We start from the raw sequence: 18,969 nt of genomic DNA on the forward strand, positions 1-18,969 counted from the left end.
CATGAAGGGCGGAACGTACCACACCCCCCCCAGCATTTGTCAAGCCCCCGGCACACGCCCACAGCACAACGCAGACACGCCCACAAGGGACTACTTTGCTGGCACGGTTCTGCTGGCACGGTTCTTTTACCTTTTAAATGTATATGGTCGGCATCTGCATAGCCTATGTCCTTCTGCTGCAATTGCCCTTTCCAACACTGTATTGGGTGTTGTGATCGGTGCTGTGGTTCCTGAGTTTACCCGCCTCAAAGGTTTGGGCTCTCTCTTTAAAATATATATATATATATATATATATATATATATATATATATATATATATATATATATATATATATATATATATATATATATATATATATATATATATATATATATATATATATATATATATATATATATATATATATATATATATATATATATATATATATATATATATATATATATATATATATATATATATATATATATATATATATATATATATATATATATATATATATATATATATATATATATATATATATATATATATATATATATATATAGGAAGTAGTGTGGCTCACTGGTTAGAGGCGGCAGACCCGAGAGCAGAGGACGGCCCGAGACCAGGGTTCGATTCCCCGCGCGGCAGGTTTCTGGACCAGGGTCAGCGGACTCGATAATTCTCTCGCCTCGGTGCCCACTCTGATCAGTGATCACAATCGGCAACTCTGGGCACTAGCTTGCCTCATCTTCACTAACGGCCCCACCAGACCGCCGGGGATGCCTGGTCTCACCCTGGAGACACCCATTAAGGGACCATCTCACAGGGAAGCCAGGAAGGGTTTCGCAGCGGTCGAAGCGCGGAGGTACCCCTTCGGGAGTGATTCCTGCGCTATATAAGCACTTAATTAATTAATTATAGATATATATATATATTTATTTATTTATTTATTGAAAAAACCATAGGTTTCACACATATATATATATATATATATATATATGTATATCAGTGGCGGCTGGTGACATTTGAAAGTGGTGAGGTGTAAAATGATTGGCATACTGCACCGTTACGAGCGAGCGCAGTGGGACGCATAATGTTGCACACTAAAGACTGACAGCCAAAAGTTCAAGGACTCAGGAAAGAACCAGACGTCCCTTCAGCCAAGAGCAGGCAAGGAGCTGGCATCGTTGACGCCGGGCAGTGTTTAATTTAACTGTGGGCTCAGATTGCCATTTTAATTGGACTCCTACCATCGCGTTGTAGACAATCCCGGGTTCCTCTTAGGCATGTACGTGCGTTTTACCTAATGTAACCAGCGTGGGTAGCAGCTAGTTGGATCTATAAAATACTACCTTTTATTCGATTCTGAAACGACACTGGTGGCCTGCTGGTAACTCGGTCTCAAAAGAGTTATTGAAACCGCTAGTACAGTTACTCTGGCAGGGCTGGGTAGCTTGGACTTGCTTGCTTTTTGCCAGTGAGACCCTGAGGGACCCTATGGAAATGAGAAATTACTGAGGGACTGAGGCCCCGAGAGCTGTAAATTGCAGCTGTTACTGTTGCAAAAACGGGCATTCACATGTTCACCATCACAAGCGCACACAACATGCGAGGAAGAAACAATGCTGGCGGCCCTTTAGTTGATAGGAAGTGCATTCAGCATTACAATAGACAGGGCCAATAAAGCACCTAGAGTGAAAGTATGGAAGGGTAGCAGGCTCTAGAAATCACAGATGGATTAAATTCATCAGTGCAGATGTACAGGATTTAAAATGTTCCTCATCCATCACATTTTCGTTGTCTGTCTACAGGTCGCCCATCATATTTCTCCACATAATTATATCAAATCCAACCACGGCTATATTAGCAGTAAGATATCCATGCAGCTGGTCTACTAGAATACAAGACATAGGTTTTATCAGAGGGGTATTAATTCGGCAATTTGTCAAAATAATATATGCAGGCAACGTTTCGTGTCAAGATCTTTGTACAGTCGGGAACTCTGCTGGGCCTAGCATTCTAAATACAATAAATCAGAAATTAACATATTCGGCATCAATTAGAAACTATATAAATTATACACACACCTTCACAAACCCGAAGCTTCTCCAAGTTTTACTCTCTCTTTTTGTCTGATAATTAACTTGCAAATCATGAAGAATCATGAAGACCACACTCAGAGGCACTCTCCTCTACAGACCTCCTGGACCCCGTGCAAAATTCAGCGACGTTATCACCGACTTCATCACCCCACACGCCCTCCCCTCCGAGGAATACATCCTACTGGGAGACCTCAACTTCCACCTGGAAAAGAGCAACGACAGCAACACCACCTCCCTTCGGGACAACCTCGCGAACCTTGGACTCAAACAACTTGTCTCTACGCCCACCCATATCGCAGGTCACACACTCGACCCCATCTTCACCTCCAGCAAACATGTTTCCTTCAGCCACACCACTACCCTCCAGTGGACGTACCACAGCTGCGTACACTTTTTCAACAATAAAACCACCACTCACAACCGACTTCAACCTACTCTACGAAGAAACTGGAACAAAATCACCATCGACCAGATCTCCTCATCGCTTCTTCAAAACCCACCTACCCACTCCTCAAACCCAGACCAAGCAGCATTTAACCTCACCCAATGGCTATCCAACAGCGCCAACACCCTAGCACCGCCGAAAAAACGTCAAATCAAACTTGGCAGCAAAAATGCCTCCTGGTTCAACGATGATCTTAAGAAATCCAAGAAACTCTGTCGCTCCCTGGAGAAGGCCTGGAAAAAAGACCCAAACACCAGCACCAGGGATGCCTTCAAAAACGCCACCCGCATACACCACCAACTGATCCGGACTGCCAAGAAAGCCGCATTCAAAGACCGACTAGACAACAACGCCCACAACAGCAAGGAACTATTCAACATCGTCAAAGAATTCACCAACCCCTCAGCCAACTCCAACGACATCACCCCCTCGCAAGCCCTCTGCGATTCCCTAGCCTCATTCTTCCACAACAAAATTGCAGACATCCACAACAGCTTCGACATCCAACCCGGAGACCATCCCACCCAATCTTCTGCCGTACCGGCACCCCCCTCGAACATCCTTAACAACTGGAACCTAATCTCCACCGAGGACACCATCCGCCTGATGAACTCCATCCATTCAGGATCCCCCACAGACCCTTGTCCGCACCACATTTTCAACAAAGCAGACTCCATCATAGCACCACACCTCCGAGACGTCATCAACTGCTCCCTCAACTCCACCACCTTCCCGGAAAACTGGAAACACGCCGAACTCAGCGCCCTTCTGAAAAAACCCACATCAGATCCCACCGAACTCAAAAACTACCGCCCCATCTCGCTCCTACCATTCCCGGCCAAAGTAATCGAGAAAGCCGTCAACAACCAGCTCGCCGCCTTCCTCGAAAGCAACAAATCCCTCGACTCCTCACAATCCGGCTTCCGAGCCAAACACAGCACGGAGACCGCTCTCATCGCAGCAACAGACGACATTCGAACTCTACTAGACAACGGAGACACAGTCGCCCTCATTCTCCTCGACCTCTCCGCAGCCTTCGACACAGTCTGCCATAGCACTCTCCTACAGCGCCTCAATAACATCGGGATCCAAGGAAAAGCACTGGAATGGATCACCTCATTCCTCACCGGAAGAACCCAGAGAGTCCGCCTCCCACCATTCAAGTCCGAGGCCACTGAAGTCATCTGCGGTGTACCCCAAGGTTCCTCACTCAGCCCCACCCTCTTCAACGTATACATGAGCCCCCTCGCAACCATCGCCCGCCAACACAACCTCAACATCATCTCCTACACAGACGACACCCAACTGATCCTATCACTCACCAAAGACCCCAACACCGCCAAAACCAACCTACATGAAGGCATGAAGGAAGTAGCAGAATGGATGAAGCACAGCCGTCTGAAACTGAACTCAGACAAAACAGAAGTCCTTATCTTAGGCACCTCCCCCTCCGCTTGGGACGACTCTTGGTGGCCAGAGGCCCTTGAAAAAGCACCCATCCCGACGGACCACGCACAAAACCTGGGCGTCATCCTGGACTCCTCTCTCTCGATGAACAGACAAGTCAACGCAGTCTCATCCTCATGCTTCAACATCCTCCGCATGCTCAAAAAAACATTTCGCTGGATCCCCACCGAAACCAGAAAGACAGTCACCCATGCACTGGTCACAAGTCGCCTGGACTACGGAAACACCCTATACGCCGGTATCACCGCAAAACTCCAGAAAAAACTACAACGCATCCAGAACGCATCAGCCAGACTCATACTTGACATCCCACGCAAAGACCATATCTCTAGCCACCTAAAAAACCTCCACTGGCTCCCCGTCAATAAGAGGATCACTTTCCGTCTCCTAACCCACGCCCACAAAGCACTCTACGAACTTGGACCCGAATGCCTCAACACACGTCTTTCCTTCTACACCCCCCCTCGCCAGCTTCGATCTTCCAACCAAGCCCTTGCTACCATTCCTCGCATCAATAAAACCACCATGGGTGGTAGATCCTTCTCCTACCTCGCAGCTAAAACCTGGAACTCACTCCCCACCCACCTACGTCTCACACAGAACCACCTAGCATTCAGAAAGCAACTCAAAACCTGGATATTCGACAAATAACTCCCTTCCCCTCCTCAAGCGCCTTGAGACCCTCTGGGTATGTAGCGCGCTATATAAATCTCTCTGACTTGACTTGACTTGACTTGACATTAATTTATAGTGCCAGGACACTTTCTGAACGAATGGCGCGTATTACACGATCCTTTAATGCGAATCGTGCTAAAAGAAATGGCAAAGTATGGAAACCCCTGTTTTTGGGTTAACTGGAGAACGTATTACAAAGAATAGTCAGTGCAGCCTTGCAAAGAACGGTTGGTCTAGGCACGCCAGACCATGGTTATCTGTTGTTTTCTCTGGGGGCAGATTGTTCAAGCCGCCTGCGCTAAAAGTTATAAATCATGACGCAGACGTATTTTATATTACCGATTTTGCCGCGTGAATGAGTAAAATGCTCTCGCGTTGCAGACAACACACACACATACACAACAGACAACACTGAAAGAAATGTATTCAATTTCACACACGCATTCACACAAACACATCCATTCATGACAAAACTCTCCACCAAACATTCATGCATACACGCATGCACGCTCGCACAAAACACTTTAAAATAAATTAAAAACACACACACACTCTTACAGGTGCACTGATACAGCCCTGCGGTGCCTTCTGCTGCTGCAGAACTGGGCCTTGAAGTTCCAGTACTGGGCCACATACACAGACCTCTGCACCCCTCCTACTCCTGGCCCTGGGGTGCAGTCAGTGTCTCCTACTACTTCAGCACTGGGAACCCTACACATAACACAACATCCCTGCAACGTCCGTATGAGCTGAGAAGATAGCATAGTGAATAATGTGGTCCTTGCTAGAATCCGGGGATGGCATGGATGCCACTGCTTCGATTCCCGAATCCTCTCAGCCTTTCATCTTTCCGAAGTCGATCAAATGAGTTAAGTAGTAATTAAATTACACCTCTGAATACCTAGAAACAATACAAACGAGAGCGGTGGTGACAGAAATGTGTTAATTATTAATCTTACTGGAATACCCGGTGTCCTGCAGCTGGGGGATCCACGTAGCGCACAGCTCACCCAGTACCGGTACAGACATGCCAAAGGTCCCAGCTGCCCTTGCGTGAACCCCAGTGCCGGTCCTAGGCCTTCTGAGGCCCCGGGCGAAAGGAAAGATGTGAGGCCCCTCTAATTGCATATTGCGTCACAAGAAGTGACATCACAGAAAGTGACTTCGCAGGACTTTTGATCTTAGTTATTTGGCATCACTGAAGCAAACTAATGTGAATATCAGTAACATGATGGACAAAAAGTAGAGGGGATGGAAAACAGGTGAGCAAATATCCATGAGGCACTTTCAAGTAGTTCAGTGACAGTGACAGTTCCAACTTCCAGATAGTAAACTGTCTTCATAGCTTCTCCCACACTCTCCTGTGCGGGGTGGCATCTGCTCCCCTAAGAGACTTCTCCCACGGTGCCCTTTAACTCAGCGCCAACGTGAAATGACACTGCACATCATCAGACACATCACTTGCAGCAAGCCATAATAAATTCATCATGGAATGACATTTCATGTACAATAAATACATCAAGTGCAGAATCCATCAACTGAAAGCAAAGCCAAGACAGCTGCTCTTAAATAAGAGAGATAGCAAAGCCTAGGAACCTAAATCTAGACAACGTCTTCTACCACTTGAGAAGCATATTTAGAGTCAGCTTGGAACTCAAATTTACACAGTAAAAAAAGAGTGTAGAGTTCATCAACTCAAAGTAAATGTGAGAGAACTGCCTGCAACCAAGAAATTACAAACAGACTTGGCAGTGCCTATAGTGGTACCGGTACCCAATAAACAATCAGGGTTGCATCATGTCTTGTAACAAGGATGCCAAGTTGAGAGTCCAACAACTTACGGCAAAAGCAAGGTGACTGCTCGTACACTGGAAGCAACGGGACCGCTAGTGCCAATGAACTAAAAACAAATATATATAATGTAACATATTGCACAGAATCCACTAACATAAGGGCACTGTTAATGCATGGAAATTAAGTCAAAAAAATAATCGAAGGAATCTCTTCTACCACAACAAACATAATTTTTGTTGTCTACTAAAATGACCAGGAAATGACACATGACACATGACACAGGACAAGTGTTGAATAAGTACCATGAGCAAAGCCTCAGCCATGAGTAGCACGTTATCACATCACTTCTACTGCACCAGTAAATGTGAAACACCAACTAAACTCATTAAACTGAACATTGTATACTCACATACACACTTCCCTACCTCAATTATCACTCATCATGGAAACACATAAAGCATTAACCACTATGGAGACATAAACATCAAACGCAGGACCACACTGGACAGATGACTACCCACAAATTCAGTACAGGTGAAACATGCCACATAGCTAGTAACATAAACCGGAGATCTACTCCATCCACCGGGCAATGGGCAAATTACCAATCTAAGAGATATGTGATCAATCAGTCAATGCTTCATGCAAAAACTGCCCACCACCATTCACCACATACCCACACACAGCGCAGAAAAGACCCACAAAACCCTACCTGACATTTATCATTATGCACAGATTCCAGTCTAGGACAGAAATCTTGCTTCCCTGCGAAACTGAAATTATGCTCGCAATTCTCCTCATTTATATTGACTCTAGTGGAATACAATACAGAATCTATTTCAAACTAACGGTCCGGGCTAGAACCTGTGATAGTGTTCAAACTCCTTAGTTCGTGATCCCCATCCACCGTTCTCTCCGGCACTCTGACTCCCTGAGGCAAACATAGACTATACAAATATTCCACCAGTTTACGTGAGTAAATTTAATGCACTAGGAGGACGTAGGCTTGCACTTTAAAGAAGGTGGCGCATAGCGGCATATACATACTCAACAAACACTGAACTCAACCAATAACACTTTTACTCAATGTGGCGCATAGACGAAACTTGGGATTTAGCCGATAACAAATCAGCAGATCTTTTTTTACAAGAAGTTCGAACAATGAAATAGTCAAGTAAATTCAGCTGCATGCAATGAATTGCTACACCAGTAAAACAAATTAAACAAATGCATTATGTAATGCATTATCAAAACGCCCTCCTTAGTGATAATGCACCTCAAGTATTTCACTGTTTGCATTTAATAGCCAACGTTCGGTTGGACCAAGTAAGCAATGTAATTTCCTAGTTCCATCACTACTACCGCTGAATTCGCCAGCATTCAACACAGGATATTATACGGAACATTCCACATAATATCCAACACTGCCTATAGGTGACCTATCACAGCTGCACAAGCAATAACAACTGGGATACATACAAGTGAACATATCCACATAAAAAGCACATGCATGCTTTGAGTTGGATGTCAATGATGATCTAACTGTAAGCCTTCCTTGGCACTTTGAAGTACTTCAGTGACAGTTCCAACTTCCAGACGGTAAACTGATTGACTGTGATCTTACCTTAAGACGTTACGCCAACGCGGCCGGGCCCTAACCGACTCCCACGCGGCCCAAACCGGCTCCCGACTCCACCCTACTCCTGGCTGAAGAGAGTAGAGTCTGTAGGCCAGGCACCGCGTGCGGCGTGCGTGCTGCGTCACGGCAGATTGGGTGCTGGCCAAAAAATGATGTCCAGGGCCGTCATTGGTAGCGCTTTCACTCGCTACCAGATTAACGGCCCTGGGACCCACAAACATCATTAAACGCCTGCCGCCGCCCACGCACCGCGCATGGCACCCCCACCACTAAGCTAGGTGGTGGGGTGCGTGCGTGCACGGTGACGGTGCACTAGTGACACTAACTGCCTTACTGCCTGTGCGAGCGCGAGTGCACGCAGCACTTTTACCGCATTTGCATTTCATGTTGGGCCGGCGGGCCCCCTGCTCTGCGGGCTACTCTGTGGGACTGGCGGCGCAGATTTGAAGTCATTGGTGGGAAGAAAAGGTTTTATTTTCCTGAGGATGCTAATTTGGAAGTTAGCTCCCTTGGTGAGGGAAGTAATATGTGTTTGCATGTTTAGGCTCTTGTCGAGCATTATGCCCAAAGAACTTGTGGAGTCAATGATGTGTGGTATGCAGTTAAGAGCTGTTAGCTGATTCATCCATTCACTGATGACAGATGAATGATTTGGTGGGGTGATTAAAAGTAATTCCATTTTCAGAGCATTGAGTTTGAGATGATTTAGAGTCAACCAGTATTGCGCTTTCGGTAGGGTGGTGTTGAGGGAACTGATATCGTCAGGGGAGGAGACTTTCAGGTACAGTTGAGTATCATCGGCATACATGTTAAAATGAACATTGGATAGTTTAAAGATTTCAGTGACAGGTTCATGAATAAGTTGAAGAGAGTTGGAGAGAGTGTGGACCCTTGAGGAGCCTAAGGTTGACTGAGGAAGGGTTAGAGAGGGGTTGATTGGCCTTGAATCTTTGAGTTCTATTGTGGAGAAAAGATGCAAACCAATTTAGGACAAGCCCCGAAAGCTCCATCCTATGCTCCAGTGGGTCAAGTGGGCAATCATGTTTGACTGTATCGAAGGCTGACAATAGGTCGAGGATAATTAGAAGGCAGGAATCGTTCTGATCCAGCATTTTGAGCGCATCATTGAGAATATGGGTGATTGCTGATTCCGTACTATGACCGTGACAGAAGCCAGATTGGAATTGGTCCAGAAGTTGGAAGCGTTCAATGTGATGCAAAGCTGAACGTGGACACATTTCTCAATGAGCTTGGCTAAGATCCGAATGTTGGAGACTGGGCATAAGTTTTTTAGGTCTGCTTGATCCGCCATTGGTTTTTTAAGAGAGAGAGGATGTAGCCTTTGGGCTAGAGTGACCGACCTCGAAGCTGGGGAACTGGGTTTGAGTCTCGGCAACGACGCTCTACATCCTGTGATTGTGGCAAATCACTTAATCTCCCCGTGCCTAACAAAAATTAATGTGTCCTTCTGTAACAAAACTGGTGCTATGTAAAGCGCTCTGATACCCGATGTCTCGGGTCTAGTTTGCTCTATATAAAATTAACTAAAAAAAAAAAGAGGAATGGGGGTAACCTGACCTGCTTTAAGACAGTCTGGGATAGAGCCTTGAGTCAGTGAGGCATTGACTATCATAGCCAATAGTGGGAGTAGGGATCGTTTGATCTCTCCTTGAAGAAATTGGATCGTAAAGGGTCATTGAAGTGTTTGGAAGGTTTCAATGCTGATAGTGTTTTGTTATGTTATGTTATGTTATGTTATGCAGGGGTTTTGTATAGCGTGCGGCTACTCGGAAGAGTGTCCCGACGCTTTGGATTGCACACTAATCTCATAACACAACAGGGAAAATAAAATAAGAAACAAAGATAAAAGAGACCTAGTAGGGACCGAAACTAAGAGGAAAAGAGCCAAGTTTTAAGCCCTTTCCGAAAGGCCAACAAATTAGGAATGCTGCGCAGGGACACAGGCAGTTTATTCCATAACTGAGGCGCTAGTAGTTTAAAAGAGCGGCCTCCGATGCGGGCTCTCTTCACACGAGGAACCGTCGCAAGAAACAGGGCTTGAGAATTGTATTATCATCCAAGGTATCGAAAGTGCTCCAGGATGATTTGTTCTTATAGATGTTCCTTAGTGATCTCAGATGTGTGAGATGGTCAAGGGAAGCCGAGGATCTCCAGAATCTTGTTGCTAGTCTTAGGTTTCTTCTCTCAGTGTTAAGACTGCCATTGTACCATGGTTTGTAGACTTTGGAAGGTATTCTTTTTAACTGTAAGGGTGCGATCGTGTTCAGAATGTTTGTCCTGGACCCATTGTAGTGTTTAGTGTGATCGTGGACGTCAGTCATTGCCTCTGGTGGGGGTAATATGTTATTACTGAGAGTTGTCAAGGCATCAAGGTTAATGTTTCATAATGTTCTCTGCCAATGTTTGGTTTTTCTTAGTTGAGTTTTGCTCATACCAACAGATTCAGAGATGAGGAAGGTGATGCAGTGGTGGTCTGAACAGTCACAAGGGACGATAGAATCCAACTGAATGAAATTCGGATTGCCAATGATTAGGTCTAGGGTACCTCTTGTGACGTGCGTGGGGCTGTCACATATCTGGGTTAGATCGAGGTCACTAAGGAAAGATTTGAGACAATCTACAGAAAGGTCATTCCAGTCATTCCAGTGGAGGTTAAAATCTCCAAGGAAGATCTGAGTGCCGTGATGATCAGCATTGGATGAGATAATTTCCATAATCTGTTGGATGAAGGAAAGGTTGTCTCTGGGGGGCATGATAGAACAGGTGGAATTGCAGACTTGTCTGGTATTACAGGCAAAGTTGATGCATAGGTATTCACATGCAGGAAGAGAGCAGAAGAATGAAGTTGTTTAGCCACAAGCTACGGTATATGCAGACAATACCTCCTCCTTGCCCACAGGATCTGTCTAACATAATAATGTCATAGCTAGGCGGGACAAGAAGGTCAAGGATTGGAGCAGAAGAGACATTTAACCAGGTTTCGGTCGACATTAAGAGATCAAGCTCATGGTCGAGAATGGGTGCAGCGATATCTGCTGTGTGTTTTACAGCAGATTTACAATTGAGAATAATGCATTTGAGTTTCGAGTTGGCGTTGGCAGGAGACTTGTGAGAAGTGGGGACTAGTGTGAGGTTGTTTTTATTTAATGCTCTATGGTTAGCTCTGGGTTCTTTGTGCGGGTCGGCTTGAATTCCCTTGATATGACAGTGATGGGTGTGTTGTTAGCGAGAGTTAGGTTTTAGGAGTGTAGAAGCGAGAGGCTATCCTTGTCAGTCAGGGGATGAATTAATCTAATGGGATGAGTAGGCACATTGGGGAGGGGTAATATTTTCCACTTGGGGTATGGGGGGGTTCAGATTTAGAGAGGAGGAAGGCGAGAAGGAGGCCTATAGCAGTGGTATGTGGCAAAGAAGTGGTTGTGGTTGTTCATATCAAAAGAATTGCTTAGATGCCCCTTTTTCGCCAAATCAGAGGTGAGGAGTAGAATGCTTTTAACATCAAACTTGAGTTGTTGGATGGCCAGGGAGATCTCATCAAGCTTAGGGACAAGTGAGGAGTTAGAAGTAAGGTCTAGCTGGGGCGGGGAAGGGTTATGAGTGAAGCGAGTTTTGATGGGCAAAAGAGAAGGGCACAGTGAGTGCCTACATGAGGATTCAGAAGTGTGAGGGGCCTGACTGTTGGCCATGGTAAGAGGTTCCGTAACATTGGTTGTGAGGACGGCCAGTCTGTGATGGGGGGTTTGGGTATGTTGGTAGAATCAACAATAGTGTTGTGATAGGACAGGGGTAAGAAAGGGGTGATTGTGAGACTATTGGAGGTGTGTAGCTCAGGGCTGGCTCCTCTGTGGGAGCAGTGGGCATGAGGACTGGTTTGGCGCAAGAAGGGGAGCTGCTCGGGCCCCGTAGGTGGTGATAGTGGGTTAGTATTGAGTACAAAGATATAATTGGAGATATCATTGGAGGTAGGAGGGCTGGAGAGGGACGGGTCAACAAAGCCATCTTGGTTGGAATCAAGGTGGGGTGAGGAGCCATGGGTTTAGCTGAGGGTGCAGGATGATTTAGGAAGGGTTTAGACTCAATATTCGTCATCGACTTTTTGATGGTTGGGAAAAAATATTCAATTTAAGGTTGTGAGCAAAGGATTGGATAAGGAGAGTTCTATTATTGTAAAGTGAGATAGTAGCTTCAAAATTATAAAAAGGTGAGTGTGCAGCGGTTACTCTTAAGCCATGAGGAGATTTTTGGGATGTGGTAATTGTGAGTAAGGAGTATAGAGCGTTCCTCCATTGGGTGCGTCCTTTAGTATAGAAGATAAGAGCACAGAATAAGGCTCCTCTTTTTATGCAGAAGAAAGGATCAGAGATATGGGTTTCTGGTTGGGATTTAAGGAGTCTCTGTTTAAAGTTTTTACATGAGTTCTAAGACAAGTTGGGAGGATATATGATTTTATAGGCATTGAGGGCTGAAGGCTCCAAGTGGGAAGGGTTGGCTCCAGAAAGATTAGTGTCCATAGTGAATACGAGGAGGCTCGAGTAAGGAGGAAATAAGGGTCACCGCTAAGATACTCGTGAGTGAAGTGTCCTAGTAGAGGAGTGTAGTCGTGGGGTGTGTGCGGGCCGGAATAACAGGCTTGGAGGCCGTATATAGTGCGCTATGTCTCTTTATTTATCCATGTACAGAGTTATTGAGAAGAAAAAAGGAAAGGTTGTAGCTCCGAGAGGGAAGGTGCTTGGCTGGAGGTCACAACGACGGTTCCTCCAAGAGGGCTGTATCTTGGCCGGACGTCGGTTGGGGCGTTGTCCACCGGGTCGAGATGGTCCTTCACCGGAGAGGTTGTTCCTCGGAGGAGGGGCAAGGAGAGAAAGAAGGATGGGCCGTTAGTCCGTCCGCTTTTAACTGCGTTGGCACCGAATACCGTCACCAGGAGTGCGGAAGGGGAACAGACCATGAGGGAGGTAGGGGAAGGGGTACGATGAAGATTAGGAGGAGAGAAGGGTGATGTAGTGCTGAGTCAGTGCGGGGAGTTTTACTCTAGTGTCGGTGACTGAGAGAAGTTGAGAGAAGTTACTATACAATATCTACAGTGGTCGGTGAGAAAAAAGGGAAGTTGTGTCTGTTTACACTAGGGCTATTTATACGCTAGATTTACAAAGGGGTTTGTTACTCACATGCCCCCGCCGCAACTCTCCCGTGAGTTGCTGCCGCTCCCCAGCGTCCTCCACTGGACTCCACCAATCCTCCGTCCAGACTTCCTCGTCTTCTCCTTCTTCACCGTTCTCCTTCACAGGGTCACCGCAAGCCGTTTCTTGCCATGAGTCGAACTCTCTGCACACCCCGCCGTCTTCGTTTCCGGCTTTTCCGTCCTCCGTCTCTGAGTAGGGGAGGAACTTCCGGGGTTACTCGGGAGTCCTTCCGGTTTTCCGTTCTTCCTGATTGGGTCCTGTAATGAGGAAGATAAGAATGGAGTCCGGGTTGCTAGGGGCGCCGATGGATCGGACTGCAAGGTCCGGGACTTTGAGGGAAGCATCGGGGTATGCGAGGTAGGGACCGTATTCTGTTCACATCCCCTTCCCCTAGCTGTCCTTCTTGTTCTGGTTGAAGGGGGAGGGTATGGGGATAGGTAGTGGCATTTCCCTGATCAATGCCTTTCCGGTGCAACGTTTTGAATCTATAGGGTTGTAGGGACAAGAACCAACGTAGGACACGGTCGTTATGTCCCTTGTTGCGGGCCATCCATTCCAATGGAGCGTGATCAGTATACAAGACAAATTCTCGTTTCTCCAGATAATATCGGAGGCTTTCTACTGCCCATTTGATGGCCAGCGCCTCTTTTTCTACCACTGCGTAGTTCATCTCCCTGGGAAACAACTTTCTGCTCAGAAAAAGGATGGGTCGTTCCTCGCCGTTGTGGTCCCTCTGTGATAGAACAGCCCCCAAACCCTGTTCTGACGCATCGGTCTGAAGGATAAAAGGTAGGGAATAGTCTGGGCTGATAAGCACAGGACCGGACATCAAGGACTGCTTTAGCTGGTGAAATGCTCGTAGCATACGAGAGTCAGGGTGCCTCAATGCGTCTTCAGTCTTCATAGACTTTTTCAAAAGATCAGTTAGCTGTACTGCAGTCTGCGAGAAGTTAGGGATGAATCTCCTATATTACCCCAAGAGTCCTAAGAATGCACAGAGTTCTTTTCGTGTTTGCGGAAAGGGGATTGACTGGATGGCGGTGATTTTATTGTTCTGGGTCGAATAACACCCTCGCCTAAAAGATAACCCAGGTACTTGACTGTTTGGGCAGCAAGGGTAGTCTTTGCGGGGTTAATGGTGAACCCAGAAGAACCCAGGGAGGAGACGACTTCATGCAGGTGATGTAAGTGTTGACCCCAGTCGTCACTGTAGATGATTATGTCATCCAAATAGGCCCCGGCATAACGGGAATGAGGTTGTAACACATGATTCATGGCTCTCTGGAAAGTAGCGGGAGCACCGTGAAGGCCGAAGGGCATCATGGTGAACTGATATAGTCCTTCGGGGGTAGAAAATGCAGTTTTCTTTTTATCCTCATCTTTCAACGGGATCTGCCAATACCCTTTACACAGGTCAAGAGTACTGATGTATTTGGCCTTCCCTATACGTTCGATCATCTCGTCAACACGAGGAAGGGGGTAGTTATCAAAGGAGGAGATCTTATTCACTTCTCGAAAGTCGATGCAAAATCTGATCGATCCGTCAGGCTTTGGGACTAGTACAATGGGTGAGTTCCAGCTGCTGATAGACGGCTCTATGACCCCCAGGCGCATCATCTGGACTATCTCTTCCTGGATGACGGCTCTACGGGCCTCAGGGACCTGATAGGGCCGTTGATGTACTGTTTTTCCGGGCTCTGTTATGATGGCATGTTCAATTACAGAGGTGCGGCCAGGGTAAGAGGAGAAGATCTGTTGTAGTGGACTCAAGAACTTCCGTAGTTCCTGTCTCTGATTTTCTGTCAGATCCTGATCCATACAGACCTCATAGGACAAAACCGTTTCAGGTTCTGTACTAACTAGTACAGGACGAGGACCGACCCATGGTTTCAGTAGATTTACATGGTAAATCTGTGAGGTATGTCTGTTAGGGTCTGTTTCTACCTCGTAGGTAACCGGCGTCACTTGTCGTAAGATGGAGAAAGGGCCCTGCCACTGACCCAGTAGTTTGTGGTCTGATGATGGGATCAGGAGAAGAACCAGGTCTCCTGGGTCAAATGACCGTGATTTTGTGCCCTTATCATACTGGTGTTTCTGGTTGGCTTGTGCAGTCACCATGTTCTGCCTTACGATGTCTCTTATTTGCCCCAAATGTGTCTTGGATGGGGTCTGGTCCGGTCTGGTTCAGCCTCCCAGGCTTCTTTGGCCATGTCTAACAGGGTTCGTGGGGGTCGCCCATATAAGAGCTCATAGGGCGAATATCCTGTGCTGCTCTGAACCTTGCAGCGGATCGCAAACAGAGCTAGGGGTAGCATCTCTTCCCACCTCCTGCATTCAAGGGCCAACAACTTTTTCAAGGTAGTCTTTAGGGTGGCGTTTTAGCGCTCAACAAGCCCATCCGTTTGGGGGTGGTAGGCGGAGGTCCTTATCTGCTTAATACCTAATTGGGAACACACCTGCTTCATAAGGGCGGAGACAAAGGGGGTCCCCTGGTCGGTTAGGCTTTCCCTAGGGAAGCCTATCCTAGAGAAGATCGAGATCAAGGCTTTGGCTATATTCTGGGTTGTGGGTTGTCTTAGAGGTACGGCTTCGGGAAAGCGGGTGGCGTAATCGACCAGTACTAGAGCATATCGACATCCGCTTCAGGAGGGCAACAGGGGGCCTATAATGTCGATCCCTACTCTGCTAAAGGGTATATCGATAACGGGTAGAGGCTGTAGGGGCACTCTGGGGGGTCGATACCTGCTATTCCTTTGGCATATCGGGCATGCACGACAGTACAGTTTTATTTGCTGGTAGACGCCTGGCCAATAGAATTTTTCCAGGATCGCCTGTCCTGTCTTCTCGTCGCTAAAGTGGCCCCCCAGCAGGTGACTGTGGGCGAGAAACAACACCTTGTCTCGGAAGGGTCCCGGGATTATCAACTGTGGTGTTTGTTGTGCCCCTCCCTTCCTGTATAAAAGGCCATTCTTTCTAAAGAAATAGGGACCTACTTGTAGTGGGTCTTCATTGTCCAGGGCTCGTCCCCACGCATCTTGCAGGACGGGATCCTCCTGTTGGGCGGCACGGAATTCTCTGTCGGTTTCCCAGGGGTGTTCTTCTACTCGGACGGGACATACAGTGGCATAGCTCCTCTTCTCTTTCTTCTTTTGGGTTTTTGATTTGTATGGTTTGTCTGATGTCTCTCGACATGGTTGGTCGTGTGGAAACGGGGCCTCTGACCACCATTTTTCTAAGGAGTCGGTGGTCTCATGGAGAAGACGGGGAAGTCCCGAATAGTCGCTGCCCAGTATTACTTGCTCCGGGAGGTTAGGTATAAGGCCAACGGTTAGCATGCTTCCCTGGTCCGTAGGGTGTTGAACCCGAACCTGGGCTGTGGGGTATAGTTTCGTGTCACCGTGCACACACTGTATGGCAACTGTACCGGTCATTGGTCCCACAGGGTTTGGCAACTCTTGAGAACGGAGTACGCTTTGTCTGCAGCCCGTATCAGCAAGGGCTAGAACAGGGTGTCCATCGATCCGTACCGGGCAGTGAAATCTAGGAGGGTTAGGTTCTGCTGCGAGGCATACAAAGTTCCGGGCGAGACCCACCTCCATTGGTTCTTCTTTCTGAGGGCATACTTGGGCGATGTGCCCATAACCCCCACAGTGATAGCATTGAGGACCGGGTGGGGGTGCTCGCGGAATAACAGGATATGGGAGCAGAGTGACGGGCTCCGGTTTCTTGGGTAGGGGAGGCCTCGGCGTTCGGTTCTGGTTATGAGGCTGTGGACGGTGAGAATGTTCATCTTTTGACCTCTGAAAGTCTTGTGCTCGGCTGTAGGTGCTGGCGATCTCTACCGCACTCTCTAGGGTGAGACGGGCGTGTTGGCGAACCCATTTTTGGGTAGAAGGATGCAGGGAGGCTAGAAACTGTTCCAAATATATTTTGGAGAGGATTTCTTCTTTCGTGGCGGATCACAGCCAACGGTCGGCCAGATCCCTGATGCGGAAAGACAGACCTCTAGGCGTTTCTTGTGGCCCTTCTTTGGCCTGTCGCAGCTTCACCCTGTAGGTTTCGTCGTCTATGCCTAGACGTTCCAGGATGCAAGTTTTGATATCGGCATAAGGGGTTTGTCCCTGGATATTAGCCTGTTGATACACAGCTTGTAATTCGCCGGTAAGTAGTGGACCTAGATAGTGTCCCCAACGTTCAGTGGGCCAGGCAGCGGCTTGGGCCAGCTGTTCGAAATTAGTAAAGAAGAAGTCCGGGTCTTCTCCCGGTACGTACTTTTGGAGAACCACTGAGGGAAGAGAAGTGACAGGTCTTTTTTGGCCTAGTACGTCGGTGAGCTTTCACATAGCTTGGTCCTGGGCTGCCCCTTGGCCCTTTATTACGTCATGCAACTGTCCCCAGTTATCCTCGGCGGTTTTTAAGAATTGCTCCATCATCTTCCCCAGCTGTTCCTGAGTCTCTGCGCGTTTTTTTACCGCGGCCTCCATGCTTCCGGACAATCCCACTTCTGACACCAACTGTAGTCGTGGGGTGTGTGCGGGCCGGAATAACAGGCGTGGAGGCCGTATATAGTGCGCTATGTCTCTTTATTTATCCGTGTACAGAGTTATTGAGAAGAAAAAAGGAAAGGGTGTAGCTCCGAGAGGGAAGGTGCTTGGCTGGAGATCACAACGACGGTTCCTCTAAGAGGGCTGTATCTTGGCCGGACGTCGGTTGGGGCGTTGTCCACCGGGTCGAGATGGTCCTTCACCGGAAAGGTGGTTCCTCGGAGGAGGGGCAAGGAGAGAAAGAAAGAAGGGCCGTTAGTCCGTCCGCTTTTAACTGCGTTGGCACCGAATACCGTCACCGGGAGTGCAGAAGGGGAACAGACCGTGAGGGAGGTAGGGAAAGGGGTACGATGAAGATTAGGAGGAGAGAAGGGTGATGTAGTGCTGAGTCAGTGCGGGGAGTTTTACTCTAGTGCCGGTGACTGACAGAAGTTGAGAGAAGTTACTATACAATATATACAGTGGTCGGAGAGAAAAAAGGGAGGTGGTGTCTGTTTACACTAGGGCTATTTACACGCTAGATTTACAAAGGGGTTTGTTACTCACATGCCCCCGCCGCAACTCTCCCGCGAGTTGCGCCCGCTCTCCAGCGTCTTCCACTGGACTCCACCAATCCTCCGTCCAGACTTCCACGTCTTCTCCTTCTTCACCGTTCTCCTTCACAGGTTCACCGCAAGCCGTCTCCTGCCACGAGTCAAACTCTCTGCACACCCCGCCGTCTTCGTTTCAGGCTTTTCCGTCCTCCGTCTCTGAGTAGGGGGAGGTACTTCCGGGGTTACTCAGGAGTCCATCCGGTTTTCCGTTCTTCCTGATTGGGTCCTGTAATGAGGAAGATAAGAATGGAGTCCGGGTTGCTAGGGACGCCGATGGATCGGACTGCGAGGTCCGGGACTTTGAGGGAAGCGTCGGGGTATGCGAGGTAGGGACCGTATTCTGTTCACATCCCCTTCCCCTAGCTGTCCTTCTTGTTCTGGTTGAAGGGGGAGGGTATGGGGATAGGTAGTCGGCATTTCCCTGATCAACGCCTTTCCGGTGCAACGTCTTGAATCTATAGGGTTGTAGGGACAAGAACCAACGTAGGACACTGTCGTTATGTCCCTTGTTGCGGGCCAT

General features: G+C 47.6%; 1 protein-coding gene across 1 annotated transcript; it reads right to left on the reverse strand.

Moving 5' to 3' along the window:
• Window positions 1-15,954: 15,954 nt before the first annotated feature.
• LOC147689614 (uncharacterized) lies at window positions 15,955-17,796 on the reverse strand. The gene is made up of 2 exons (XM_086939428.1): window positions 17,692-17,796; window positions 15,955-17,079 (listed from the first exon to the last, which is right to left on the reverse strand). Exons 1-2 carry the CDS (start codon window positions 17,794-17,796, stop codon window positions 15,955-15,957), a joined length of 1,230 nt encoding a protein of 409 aa, XP_086795554.1.
• Window positions 17,797-18,969: the final 1,173 nt, after the last annotated feature.

The sequence above is a fragment of the Lissotriton vulgaris genome, chromosome 9, assembly GCF_964263255.1.
Source record: "Lissotriton vulgaris chromosome 9, aLisVul1.2, whole genome shotgun sequence".
NCBI lineage: Eukaryota > Metazoa > Chordata > Amphibia > Caudata > Salamandridae > Lissotriton > Lissotriton vulgaris.